The sequence below is a fragment of the Corylus avellana genome, chromosome 5, assembly GCF_965113065.1.
Source record: "Corylus avellana chromosome 5, dhCorAvel1.hap1.2, whole genome shotgun sequence".
NCBI classification, from domain to species: Eukaryota; Viridiplantae; Streptophyta; class Magnoliopsida; order Fagales; family Betulaceae; genus Corylus; species Corylus avellana.
The window spans coordinates 16431951-16446178 of NC_142494.1; the positions used below are offsets into that span (position 1 = coordinate 16431951).

The window sequence follows — 14228 nt, forward strand, 5'->3', positions numbered from 1 at the left end:
ATCTCCAAGGCTGATTTGAGAACAACTAATCTCCAAGAAAAACCTTTTACTAAATAATCTTTTTCATGCCTTATACAGTTATGTTACGAATCTTATATAGAGTTAGCCCTAAACTAAAGCCTAACTATTTGGGCCTCTTGTAGCATATTTTCTAGTTCCCATATGTAATTTGAGATATTTGAATGGATAGAATGATCCAATATAAAAGATTGGATCGTAATTGAGAATGACACTTCGAGAAGCCCAAGAATCTCCAAGGCTGATTTGAGAACAGCTAATCTCCAAGAAAAACCTTGTACTGAATAATCATTTTCATGCCTTATACAATTCTATTACGAATCTTATATAGAGTTCGCCCTAAAGTCAAGCTTACCTATTTGGGCCTTACTCACCAAAAGGCTTTGGCCAACTAACCTAATATGCCCATTACACGTAAGTGCTCTAACTATTATATCCCTTACAGTTTGGTTTCATTATCTTGCTCATCTCTTGTCTATTTTCATATAAAAGATGTGCAAATTTATCATTGAATTTATAGAACCTATATGTGAGTCTCACAAATTCAATTGTTGAATTTACAAAAGAGATGGACAAAAAAAGTGTAAGAGAATAATACCAAACACATCTCTTAAACTCATGTTCCAACCTAGAGAAAACACATTTTGGGCTTGTTTGACAAACCTTTTTTCTGTAAACGATCTTCTCCTGTTGAAATCAACTAGAGGAGCCGATTCGTTTAAAGTGAATTGCAAAATTGTCATTTCACATTTTTTTGACAATTTTGCCCTTCACTTAAAAGAAACCGACTCCTCTCTGTTGGTTTCAACTAGAGAGACTCCAAATACCATTTTCCTCTCCTCTCCTATTTTCTTCAACTTCAAAACATTATAACTTTTTTTTTCACTTTTTATTATTATTCAAGAAAAAAAATTCACTACAAGACAAGAATTTTTTATTTTTTCATACAAAAAATTCAGAACTTATGTTTATTTTATATCACGTCAATCACAATTGAAAAAAAAAAACAAAAAAAACAAAAAAACAAAACAAAACAAACAAAACTCACCTCATAAGGCTTCGGGCCTGTTTGGGATTGCGTTTAAGTGGCTTAAAAGTGCTTTTAACAATCAAAAAATCCGTTTGAAAAAAAAAAAAAAAAAAGTACTCATTTGGTAAAAAAATTAAAAGCGCTTTTAAGGATCTAAAAAGCCTAAAAATAACTAAAAAGTATTTTTGACAAAAGCTTAAAAATGAAACTTTTGTCCAAAAATTTTTTTTAACTTAAAAATTATATTTCTCAAACATAATTTCAAACAGATTGTTAGTCAAACACACATGAACATCTTTTTGAAGTAAATCACTCGAAACCAATCCGTAGAATATTTAAGTACTGTGGTCCATATTGTACGATTTCTGTGGTCGTTGAGAAAATGATGAAAGCCAAATAAATAACATGAATGACACATTAAAAGCTTCCCAGCGGAGTAGATGGCCCTGATATGCTGCCCATTTATGGACGTCTCTTTCTCTCTCTCTCTCGACCAGGTTTCATCCTTTCTCGCTGGCATGATCCTCCTAACGGATCTTGAAAACTCAATTTTTTTTTCGATTCATTTCTCTTTATCTTCCAATTAATGCTCATTTTGGGTACAAAATTGGAGACAACTGTTTCAGATCTCTTCAAAAAATCTCAATTCTCCAGTGTGAGAACTTAAACATCAAGGCTCCTTTTGAAAATATTGACTTTATCAAGTAAGTTTATCTGCTGCCTACTTTTTTCTTCTTATTGTACTAATAGCCAAGGATTACGTCTGTGCATAGTCAAGTCAAGAGTTAAAGGAAATACAAATTATACATGCATGCATTTTAATAGTTACATTTATCATCTACTTAATATATACACCCGTCATCCTATGAGAGCAGTGGTTCAATGGTCTCCAAAAAATCATTATAAGGTTGAGCACGTACTACGGCGTGTGTGGGTTCAACTCTCCACAATAAAGAATCACTCACACAAGCATAATTACTATTAATCGCTTTAGAAATCACTGATGATTTGGTGGGGTTGTATCAAGCTATGACTCAATCGGTCTAGTGGTAGGGCCCGTGGGGGCTGCGTCAAAGTATGGCTCAATTGGTCTTGAGGAAAAGCTTGCAGTTTCCGCCGTCTAAACCCCTCCTGAACAATTTTTAACGAGCAAGTACCTATCTTACATTTAAAGCATCATAAACCCAAGCACCACACCACGGACTCCATTTTACCATCTCCTAACTCATGGCCTTTGCTGGTTTGATGGTTTTTATTCACCTGTTACTATAAATTTTACCCCAAAATGTAAGGAATATCAAGTTTTCTCCTACAATTTCTAGAGACAGTAACTTTTTAGGTAAGCCTGCACCCTCATAATGCTGATACGGACCTGGACCTTGCCAATTAAAACCAATACAGAACTCCACCAAACTTCTTCAATTCAATTCCTGCCTTCAAATCCACTTCTTTCTTTTGTTGGAAATTAATTCTCATTTCCATATCCGATCTCTAGGCTTGCTAGAAGCAACTGAGCCACTAGGTTTAATGGCATACGTGTGCACTTCAATTCGACTATTCTTAGTTCAAGTCCTAATACTAGTATCCAAATGCAAAGCTGAAGTTCCCGCAGTTATTGTGTTTGGAGACTCATCCGTGGATTCAGGCAACAACAACCAAATCCCAACAATGGCCAGGAGTAATTTCGAGCCTTATGGTCGTGATTTTCTTGGCGGCCGCCCTACCGGACGGTTCTCCAACGGTCGCATTGCTTCTGACTTCGTCTCCGAGGCTTTCGGCCTCAAGCCAACAGTACCTGCCTTCTTGGATCCCATGTATAATATCTCAGATTTTGCTTCTGGAGTTTGCTTTGCCTCTGCTGGAACTGGCTATGACAATGCCACTTCTAATGTTATGGTAGGAATCAATACCCACTTTTCATTGCATACCCTCTTACCATTTTATCAAGTTCTGCATGTTAACCCCAAAAAGTTGGCTCAAGTGATAAGTCACTCAGTTCTACTGTTTCTTGAAGTATCGGGTTTAAAGTTGACTTTCTTTGAGTGTACATAAATAATTTCTTGGGGTCATGCTCACAAGCGAAAGTTTATGCTTTACCATCAACGGTGGTGGTTCAATGGCTCAAGAAAATCCTCAAGTAATTAGGTAAGTATTAGGTTGTAGGTTTAAATCTCCGTAATGGAGAATCCCCAAGCGTGACTAGTATTAACCACCTTAGTTCTCATTGATGCCATGGTGGGGCAGGCGATTAAGTTATGGCTCGGCTGATATTGAGGGTGCGCCTGCAGTTTCCGCCATCTAGGTCCCCCTCCTGAGCAGTCCCCCGCGAGTTGGTGCTACTATGGTCACGCCCAGATAGAATAGCCATAATTGATCTCCCCCTCCAACCTTTTTGATTAAAAATAAAAATAAATAAATAAATAAATAAAAATAAAAAATAAAAAAGAAGAAGAAGAAAGGTCTGTCTATACTTTACCCGATCTTTCTGTATAAAGAGTACCCAATCCTTCTGTGTAAAGAGGACGTTTTGCATGATGTCTCAAAAATCTAGTGCGGGTGAAGCCCCACATATATAGGCCGGTTATCAAATTTTGCACGTTAAACGCATGCTATTTACACGTAACAACCTAATTATCTGCATGTTTCAGGGTGTGATACCACTATGGAGGGAAGTGGAGTACTACAAGGACTACCAAAAGAAATTGAAAGAGTATGCTGGGGAGGAGAAGGCAAACGAAATAATAAGGGAGGCTTTATATTTGGTTAGTATTGGAACAAACGACTTCCTTGAGAACTATTACATATTCCCTGATCGACAATCCCAATTCACCATCAGACAATATGAAGATTTCCTCATCGGAATTGCCAGGAATTTCATCCAGGATCTTTATGGTCTTGGAGCTCGGAAAATAGCCTTAGCTGGGCTTCCTCCAATGGGGTGTTTGCCATTGGAGAGGGCAACAAATATCATGGAATTTCATGGTTGTGTGGAGGAATACAACAATTTGGCCTTGGAATTTAATGGAAAATTGGAGGGCTTGGTGGCAAAGCTGAACGAGGAGCTTCCTGGCCTTAATATGGAGTTTGCAGATGTATATAACATTTTCCTGCAAATCATTAGAAGACCTTCTACATATGGTAAGTTTGGGTGGACATTTCTTTCATTAATTCTTCGATTTTTGCATCATTCGAGAAACGCCCAATGAACTCATCCTTTAGAGCAACTCCAACGGTAACAGTTAAAATAACTACTGAAAAATTAAAACTCTTTACTTTAACTACTGCATTTTGTAAATATACATTCCAACAGATTTTTTATTCTATTCTCTACTTGCCATTAAATATTAGTTCTCATTATTTTTTTTATTATATTCTTGCGAACCCTTAATCAAAGGAAAAAACGATAAACAAAGAAAAAGTGACAAGTTAAAGTGAATGTTTAATTCATATTCTATAGTGATCAATAGCACCAAATTGCTATTCACTATATCAATAAATGTATTGTAGCTAGTATGGGGCAACTTTGCTCGAGATAAAAAAATAAAAATAAAAAAATAAAAAGGGGGTAAGATTAGCTATAACTAGCTAATATTGCCCTTTTAACTAGTTTGTTGGAGTTGCTCTAGAATGCGTTTGTCACTGCAATTTCACAGATTAAAATTATGATTCTAAATTAATCACAAAAAATATATCAGTTGGAAGTGCATTTTTTAAAAATTGTGATTTAAAAACATTAAAAAAATTATATTTTCAAATCGCAGTTAAGGGGATTATTTTTAAAAAAATATATGATTTTAAAGGTTTTAAATTGTGATTTTAAAAGCTAACCTGCAATTTTACTATATTTAAAATATATATATATATATATATATATATATATATATATATTTTAAAATCACAAACTCGAGTCCTATTGCACTACAACATTAATTGACTATAACTACCCCAGTCTCTAAAGCTGAATCAATAGAGTTGCCCTTAATTAATATAGCTGGCTTAAAAGCTTGACAAATTCAACGAACTGCTTTGAGAAAACAAGCAGCCTGCAGGTCTTCCCAATTACTTACAGTACCGTGGTACGCGACCACATGTTACATACTGACAAAATTTTCAGTTGCATATGATAAACATGTAGTATAATTTGCGAAGCCTTTGTTCCAAAATGAGATCCAGACAAGACATGGGGCTGTTAATTATATTAATTACGTTATATAAATATCAACTCATAATAAATAAGATTTAAAAAGAAAGAGACTTGTTTTCTTTTCCTTTTTTTTTTTTTTTTTTATTCTCTCTGGTAGAATAATTTATATGGATTCAACTTAATTTTCTGTCTGGTTGGTACGAGGAAATAGAAAACAAATTCCCTGCTCAATTTGTGGTCCTCCGTTTTTTTGGTAGGAGCAAACCAGACAAAAGAATGATATTAATGCAATTTGATATATCTTTTTTCAGCCTTTTATACCATTTGATTCGGGATTCGTTTGGTAAATGATTCTACCCTCTCTTTCCCCTTATTTTCACGCATTCAAAAAATATATATATATTTCTCACAAAATTTCTTTTATATCACATTTACTGCAACAAAATATTTACCAAACACACCCTATTTGGTTTTGATTATCAGGAATGGAGGTGGTAGAAGTGGGGTGCTGTGGCACAGGGACATTTGAGATGAGCTACCTCTGCGATCCACAAAGTCCATTTACGTGCACAGATGCAAATAAATATGTGTTTTGGGATGCTTTCCATCCTTCAGAGAAAACAAGCCAGATAATCTCCAATCATTTATTTAAAAAGGGTCTAGCAAAGTTTCTTTGACATGTTGTAATGTATGATCTCTCCTTCTCAAGCTGTACACTTGAATGTACCTTGTTGCTGGTGTTCGAATATTTGATATTATTCTTTAAAGTTTGTTGTCTTTTCTATTAGGGTTTATTTCTTGCCTTATTTAATTTAGGATGTTTTTTTGCTCAATACTACTTATTCTCTCTCTATAAATAGAGAATTGTGTAATGTTGGAACTGGAGTCCAAAACTCTAATTGGGTGGATGATGTTTTCATTATATTTTAATAATATTGTTTATTCTATGATTTTATTATTGAACATTGGAGATATACATTGATGTTTTACATAGTATATATATATATATATATATATATGTGTGTGTGTGTGTGGTCCTACTATGTACCTGTAAGGTTCCTAAATTACATTGTATTTTACTATAGTGTGAGTAAAGAAATTATCACACAAAAGATCAAGGGCCTACAAAAGATCATAGCCATAGGCCCTTGTAACTTATAAATAATTGTTTGTAGTCATAAATAGAACTAAGAATTTCATCTAGACTATAACATGTCAACCTTAATGATTTGCCTTGATCGGAGACGCAAGTGGGCTTTGGTTGATATGTTGGTGTAGGAGCAAAGTAGTGTCACACACTAAACGGACTGAGTTATCATTCTTTTAACAATCTTAAAGAATGATGTACGTATACGATGACTTATAACAGTTATTCTAAATCCTAAAAAAATCATGAACTCAAATGTAAAGCGTAGGTACCTTTGATGTATCTATGATTGAGATCTTTTTACGGTCAACATCTCTGTGCATTAAGTGGTCCCATGTACCATTGTGGGAATACCTCTTCAAGAAGGAATCAAAGTCCTTTGTCAGGATCAAAGTGATAATAAATATTACTCTTGTTTTAGATTTAGTGAGAATGATTATCCTACAACTCGAATATGAGTGTTTTAGTGGGATTTACTAAAACTTATATGTAGAAGGTGAGATTGAGTCTCAAAGGGTATAAAAGATAATCATGTAATTAAATCAGTTACCCAAAGAAAAGAGGTAGTGAATAAAGTGATAGTGTATGGACTTTAATTCGACTACGAAATGATTTCATGAAATGCAATATGTAAAATAAGTACATCAAAGAGATTAATTGAGTAAATAAAAAATATATATTAGAGTGTAATCACATTTGTGTAGTGGAATCAAATGTGATTAATAGTATCATGTGAGAAGTCATAAATGGCAAGTGTCATAGGCCTATTGGAGCTATATATATATATAAAATGTAATATGCAATAAATAAGTACGTCAAAGAGATTAATTGAGTAAATAAAAAATGCATATTAGAGTGCAGTCACATTTGTGTAGTGGAATCAAATGTGATTAATAGTATCATGTGAGAAGTCATAAATGGCAAGTGTCATAGGCCTATCGGAGCTATTTGATTAATAGTATCATGTGAGAAGTCATAAATGGCAAGTGTCATAGGCCTATCGGAGCTATATACATATATATATTTCCTTTAGGTCACTTTTTGAGTTGATGTAAGTTGACTATTTGTTTTGTGCCTTAATTATGTATTTATTTTTTTTGGGTTGTTTTATTTTATAAAACATGGGCCAAAAATTTAATTCTCATATGGCTATTTATTTGGAGTTGGTTGGGCTTTAGGAATAAAAAGAATATTGAGCTTGGGCATTTAATCCTAAAGGCTTAAGCAAGAGTATTGGGCTCAAGGATTTAATCCTACAAGCTTAAGCAAAATTAATAGAGCATTGGGTCAATGAGACAAAACTCAAGCCCAAAGCCTTGGGCTTCTAGGAAAGGGCGAGGTCATCCATTTTACTAGCAGTTGTAATCCTAATTTTAGGGTGCGTTTGGGAGTGTGTTTTTTAAAAAATAATCTGCGATTTTAAACTAAATCGCAACTTTAGGGTGTTTAGGATTGCGATTTTAAAAATGCAAATTTTAAAATCACAAAAAAATCTGCGATTTCCATAAGCAGATTAGATGGTGCTTATTTGAAAAAGTGCGAATTTAAAACAAAATCACGATTTCTATTAAAAAGATATTTGGCACAATAGTTACCTTTTTTAGAACGGGAATGAAAAAAATACCAAGAATACCCACCTAAAATATATTAAAACCCTTCTTTTCTCTTTTTTTTTTTTCTTCATTCTCTTTGTCTTGTTCATCCTTATTGGTAATTTGGTCATGAAACCGCAATTATATGCTAATGTTATCCAAACACTCAATTGATAAAAAAAATTACTTTTTAGTATGTTTTACCAAACGCCTGTGCGATTTTAAAAAGTAACGATTTTAAAAATGCAATTTTTAAAAACGCAATTTTTAAAATCGCACTTATTGAAATCGTACTCCTAAACGGGCCCTTAGTGGGATTCTAGAATGCTCTTTTCCTACCTCTCCAAGTAAACCTAAATCTATAAATAGAGGATCCATAGAGAATCAAAAATACAATTGAGAGACACAATTCAAAGTTTTGTGAGAAATATACAAGAGAGAAAAATTATTCTCTTAGGCTTTTACTTCTAGCTACTCTCTAAATTTGAGAATAGTTTTTGTAAGACCACACTCACAATCATGTTCAGTCATCAAAGAGGAGACCTAATGGAGGAATCAATTCATGAAGAACAAGAAATAATGTTTTCATCCATGTTCAACATGAAAGAAGATTTTCAATCATAATTATATAGCCCTACATGCCTAGGAGAGGCCAAATTTGATTGCAAGTATCATGAACTTTGATTTTTAATTTTAATCTAGCCTTGTTTATCTTGAACCAAAAGTTCCTTCAATCATTCTTTCCGCTACGCATATTTTATGTGCAAGATCCCAACATGTAATAAAATTCAAAATGCACTTCAATATACAAGATGCAGCAAATACGTGCTTCTGCTCTCTCTCCTCTCTCTTTCTCTACTATTATTCTTTAATATATTTAACATGGTATGAGAGCCACTTTCTTCTGACCTTCAACAAAATTTTTTAACGTTTATTGGCGTTCTCTTTCAACGATCTCACTGTTCAAATCATCCACAAGCTGTCATGCACCTCTGCTTGCGATGTCAATCTCTTTGCAACCTTCTCTAAACCAAATTATGAAAATCTAAAACCAAAATTAGGTCTATAAGGTACAACTCTATCAATATGTGGAAAACTAGTTACCGCCGGACACTACATGCACCTCCACATGCCACCGACAGAATCTCCATGCGCTTCACACACCACCACCGTGACTCTTTTCAGCCAAACAACTACTAGAAGTGGTTTGTCAACCACCAATCGATGGATCTATGCAATTTCAGCTCATTCCAACCTTACACGTCGCCTCACGTGCCTCTTAGAGAAGTTGTCATTTATCCTAAGCACCTCCATGCATTGATGGTGTTTTCAACGCATCAGATGCATGTGCAAGCATCATGACAAGCACCTCCAAATCCGAGGGACCATTTCACGCATCGGCAGTACGTCCCACACGCCATTACGCGTTAGTGCTTCCTTAGCACGTCATCACACTTGCCACACATGCCCATCTAACACTCTTGACAGATGTCTATCCAGTATAGATTAAGCCCAAACCGATCCAAAAGGTTCAGGCCCCGCCTGTCAACCCGATCCAACAGGTTAGACCCGATTCCTCCACCCAATTCAACCAATTAGGCCAACCAGGTCGATCCCAACCCGATCCAAAATCATATTCAACCTAACAAACCTAGCTGCCCAAGCTTGCCCATTCTCAGGATAGTTCGGACCAATTTGTCAACCCATTTCAACGAGTTAGACTCGATTCATCCAAATCCAGTCCGAACTGGACCACTCATAAACCAGTCAACCCAATTCTAATTTGGGCCTACCACTTTAGCGCAACAAGTCCAACCTAGCAGGCCCACTCATTTTGAGCCAAACCAGCCCATAATGGCCAAGTTCATCCACTGCCGCAACAACCAACTGCCATAATCTGCCGCCATTTTACCACCAGTTATCATCTAACAACAACTATAGGGAATTTTCTATTCAACTTCCGGCGATATTACCCAAAAAAAAAAAATTATTTCCCTTCCTTTTCCAAACTAAAGCTCACACGTTAAGTTTGAGAGGGGATGTTAAATTTTTGATATCATTCTCTAAGCTTTAAAGTCTTTCCTATTAGGGTTTATTCCATACCTTATTTAGTTTAGGATTTCTTACTCACTACTTATTCTCTCTCTATAAATAGAGAATTATGCTATACTATTCAAAATACACTTTAATATACAAGGATATAACTCATACATGCTTCCCCTCTCTCTCCTTTCTTTTTCTCTTTCTCTTTTATTATTCTTCAATATATTTAACAGATGGAATCCAATTTCAGCTTAAGCTCCCCAAGCCCATTCCACTATTTTTGTGTTTCTGTTTTTTTTTTTTTTTTTTTTTTTTGGTTGCAAATTCATTGGATATTTTCTAGATATGGAAATTCATATGTGCCATGTCATTTGGGTCAATAAATTCTTATAATCTGCTACTTGGCCCATATGACTAATGTAGTTTTAGGCTTAAAAACATTAACAATATGCATGTAAAAAAATCGAATACATCCTTATTTTAATTTGATCATCATAAATACCATAGTCAAACAACATACTAGTGTGAATCATGGCAGTTTTACATCAATAAGGCAACATAATCCCTTCCTTGTACCACAACACTAGCAACTTGTTCAATCAAACTCATTGCCGAAAGATGTGTCGAGAAAAGAAAGAAAGAATGAAAAAAGTTTTATAAGATGAGGAAAAGTGTGTGGAGGAGATAATTTTTGCTCGAGAATTCAAAAAATGCACAACATGGTACCGGCGTTGGATATGGAAACACAACCCACTGAAGGATGTTCGAATGTAGGATCCATTATTTTTTCCAAGTTGAGTGCACCTATAAGTTAATCGGCTGGCCTAGAAGGCACGTCTTCGGCCATAGGTAGGGAAATGTTTGAATTTACCAGTGGTGTAAAAGGACCATCACTCCAGCCTATCTGACAAAGTCACTCTCATAGAAGATTGCTTCATTCATAGTTGATGTTGCCATGGTTGCAAATGCCACGCAACCCTAGTACAAGGGGCGTAACAGTGCACATGAGCCCTACTATGAGAACAACTATTTTAAGTAATAGTTAATATTCTTTTGATAAGATATATTTTATGCTCTACTGAAAAGAAAGTGTTTTTCTAAATGATTTTTTTTTTCTTCTAAAATAATTAGTGTTGGAGAAAATGAAGTTAAGTCAACCATTTTATGGATGAGGATCTTCTTATTGAGCATTTTTCACTCACCCTTACTATATTTTGTTATTCAAGTTATGAGCAATGTGGATTAGGAGGCTAGGATAGGGGCTTAGTAGAATAATAGAGTCATTGCATGAAAATAATTTTTTTTAATAATTGCACTGGCCCAAAACTTAGATTTTATTTGAATTTAATTTATGATGTTAGACATGTAATGCTATTCTGACCAAACATTTTTTGCATTTATTAAAATTTTAAATTGGCATTGTTTTCTTTTCATACATTTAATTGATCCGGTAAACCTTATAATCCTTTGCACTTTTGAGAAATCAAGTTAACAAACCTAGCCCTAACGGAATGGGGCGTTACATTTATGATATCATACATATTGTATAGTTGATTCAATTTGGGCAGCTTTTTGAAGCAACGCAGTGGCTAACATATGTGAAGCAATGTTTTCAAGATGCAATGAATTACTAGTGAGGAATTGTTAGAAGTGTTGCTTTGAAGGTCAGGAAGTTGCACAAGTGCATGCATTAATGGCTTGTTTGGAAGGCATGTGGAATGAATGGTGCCGGTGAAGGTATCGGCTATCCAAAGGAATAACACATATTTGATGGAGGGATACTCATGTGGTGCTCAAATTTTGCACTAGCCCCTGCAGTTACTATGCAGGTTTTGCACATAATGTGGATGATATAAAATCTACAAGTGATTAATGCATATTCTTATTTGGTGGAATGATTTTTTTTTTTTTTTTTTTTTTTTGCCAAGTAAAAAAACAAAGTTGTGTTGCGGAGTTCACAAAAGAAGCTTAGTATATCGTATGTCCACAATGGTAAGTAATTTGGTCTGGATTTAATATTTTATCGAAGACTTAATTTAAATATACCTAGTAGACCGATCAATGTGTTTTGCGGTAACAAGTCCACTATCTTGTAAAAAAAAAGTTGAGCACATAGCTTTAAAGGCAAACACATTGATGTACACTATATATGCAAGATATGGGGGAAAGGAGTAAATTTAAAACCGACTTTATTCGCTCGATAAAGATGGTGGTTGATCCTTGACCAAGGGGTCCTCTCAATGAATTGAGAGGGCATATAGCATTAAAGGGATTAAGAAATACATAGGTGATAGCTACATGGATTAGCACAAAGTTGGTAAGATTCGAGGATGCCTAGATGAATGGTTCTATGCACCTCTAGCTAATACGAGGGGACACAATTGGTTAGTTAAAGGTATATGACACTGACAAGTATTACAACTCAAATAAATGTAAAGTCTACTAAAAGGTATTATGTTGAGAATAAAAAATATCTATATTTTGAGAATGTAAAAGATGTTGATAAGGTGTATGATGAAAAACCTCATGAATAATGGTTTTAGAGGAAGTACTTTTTTGAAGGTTCATCGTAGGTCAAAACATGGCCTTATGTAAGACTGAAGTCGTCAATTGCGGAATAAATGTTGACTATTGATAAGTGCTAAAATATACATATTTTAGCCCCTTAATTTATATATGTTAATCTCTTAGTTTTGTTAGTTTTGTGTTGTTTTACTTCATTTTTGTGTTTTCTGTCTTTTTATAAGTTTTTGAAGAAAATAAAGCATTTCTGGAAAAGTTCCAAGCTTAAAGGGCATTTTGGTAAAAAGTTGCAAAGAGCAAGGGATTGAGCACATTACTTAGGCTCGAGCGCACAAGCAAAATGCGCTCGAGCGCCCCAGCCAAAGCATCGATTACACAACTGCGATCGGGCACAGCGTACATGAGATCAAGCGTAGGCTTGCGCTCGAGCGCAACTCCTAGGATCGAGCGCACTCGTGCACTGAAGCAACAGGCCACGCCGAAAAACTCCTTTTCCACATCAACTTAGGTTTTCAAAGTCCCAATTGGACTAGGACTTAGACCTATGACTTTTCTAGGGTTTCTAGGGCTTTTAGGGTTTTTCTAAACCTATAAATAAACCTCTAGGCTTTTAGAAAAAAGGAGACCATTCAAGAGACAATTTCAGAGAGGAGAATTTGGAGGCTACTTCTAGAAGTCGTTTTCGATTCTTTCTTTTCCTTTTATTTTAATTATGTCTAACTAACTCTTTAGTTATGGGTTAAATTGAAGCCTTAATCATGTCCTTTAGGATTTCAATATTGGAGCCTTTGCTACAATCATATTTTGGTATATTTAAGTTGATTATTTTCTGGTTAATTGAATTCCTCATATGAATGTGCCTGAGCAACATATGCATGTGGTATAGATTTGTTATTTAAGTCAATTTGAATGACCGAGTCTTGGGCTTAATAGAGTAACAAAAGAACCCCCATCACAGGTTCTTGGATTAATCAACATGTAAAACTAGGAGTAGACACCCATGCCCCAGGCTTCATGTGTTTGTTAATTTTCATGGATTTATACTTTCTTAAAAAACAACTTAGTAGACACCCATGCTTAGTCCTTTGAGAAAGAAAATAATTAGAGTAGACACCCATGCGTAATTCCTTGCTTAGGGAGATTCATAGCTTAAGGAGTATACACTCATGCCCTTAGGTTGACAAGCATTAAATATGCCGGTATGATTGGCACATTGGCATATTGTTATCTTAATTAGTCTGATTAGTGGTGGATGTTGAATCGCTAACACTTTCATTTATCTTTATCGCTTTTCATTATATCAATTTCATGACAAATTTGGTATTTAATTTGGAAAAACTATTTTAAACAAAATGAACAATCCTTGTAGGAATGATCTCGACTTGCACCCTATACCATCGTTTTGATCTTATGCACTTGCAAGTAAAACGTACCAAATATTCACCTATTAATTTAGGTGGGTATTCGGCACAACAAGTTTTTGGCGTCGTTGCCAGGGATTGTTTAATTTTGTTTAGAATTTTCTTTTCCTAGTTTATTTTAGTTTGTTTTAATTTTTAATTTTTTCTGTTTTCTGGTTTTCTGCAGTTTCTGTCCTGTCTACAGAGGTGCGATCGAGCACCCATTCGGGGGAGATCAATCGCAATAACCAATGCGATCGATCGCACATCTGGACAACTGCATCAAAACTGTTTTAATTAAGGATCTGATTTTTTTTCTTTTCATGCAGGG

General features: G+C 34.9%; 1 protein-coding gene across 1 annotated transcript; it reads left to right on the forward strand.

Annotated features, from left to right (window-relative positions):
* Positions 1 to 2575: 2575 nt before the first annotated feature.
* LOC132182859 (GDSL esterase/lipase At2g42990-like) lies at positions 2576 to 6002 on the forward strand. The gene is made up of 3 exons (XM_059596217.2): positions 2576 to 2944; positions 3697 to 4186; positions 5676 to 6002. The coding sequence occupies exons 1-3, from the start codon at positions 2576 to 2578 to the stop codon at positions 5867 to 5869; spliced, it is 1053 nt and encodes a 350-aa protein (XP_059452200.1). The 3' UTR covers positions 5870 to 6002.
* Positions 6003 to 14228: the final 8226 nt, after the last annotated feature.

What these genes read in the sequence shown, in the direction of transcription:
- LOC132182859 (XM_059596217.2), top strand. Translation starts at nt 2,576, where the DNA reads ATGGCATACGTGTGCACTTCAATTCGACTATTCTTAGTTCAAGTCCTA. An exon ending in ATGCCACTTCTAATGTTATG is followed by an intron (nt 2,945 to 3,696) that starts GTAGGAATCAAT and finishes TGCATGTTTCAG; the next exon opens with GGTGTGATACCACTATGGAG. An exon ending in TAGAAGACCTTCTACATATG is followed by an intron (nt 4,187 to 5,675) that starts GTAAGTTTGGGT and finishes TTTGATTATCAG; the next exon opens with GAATGGAGGTGGTAGAAGTG.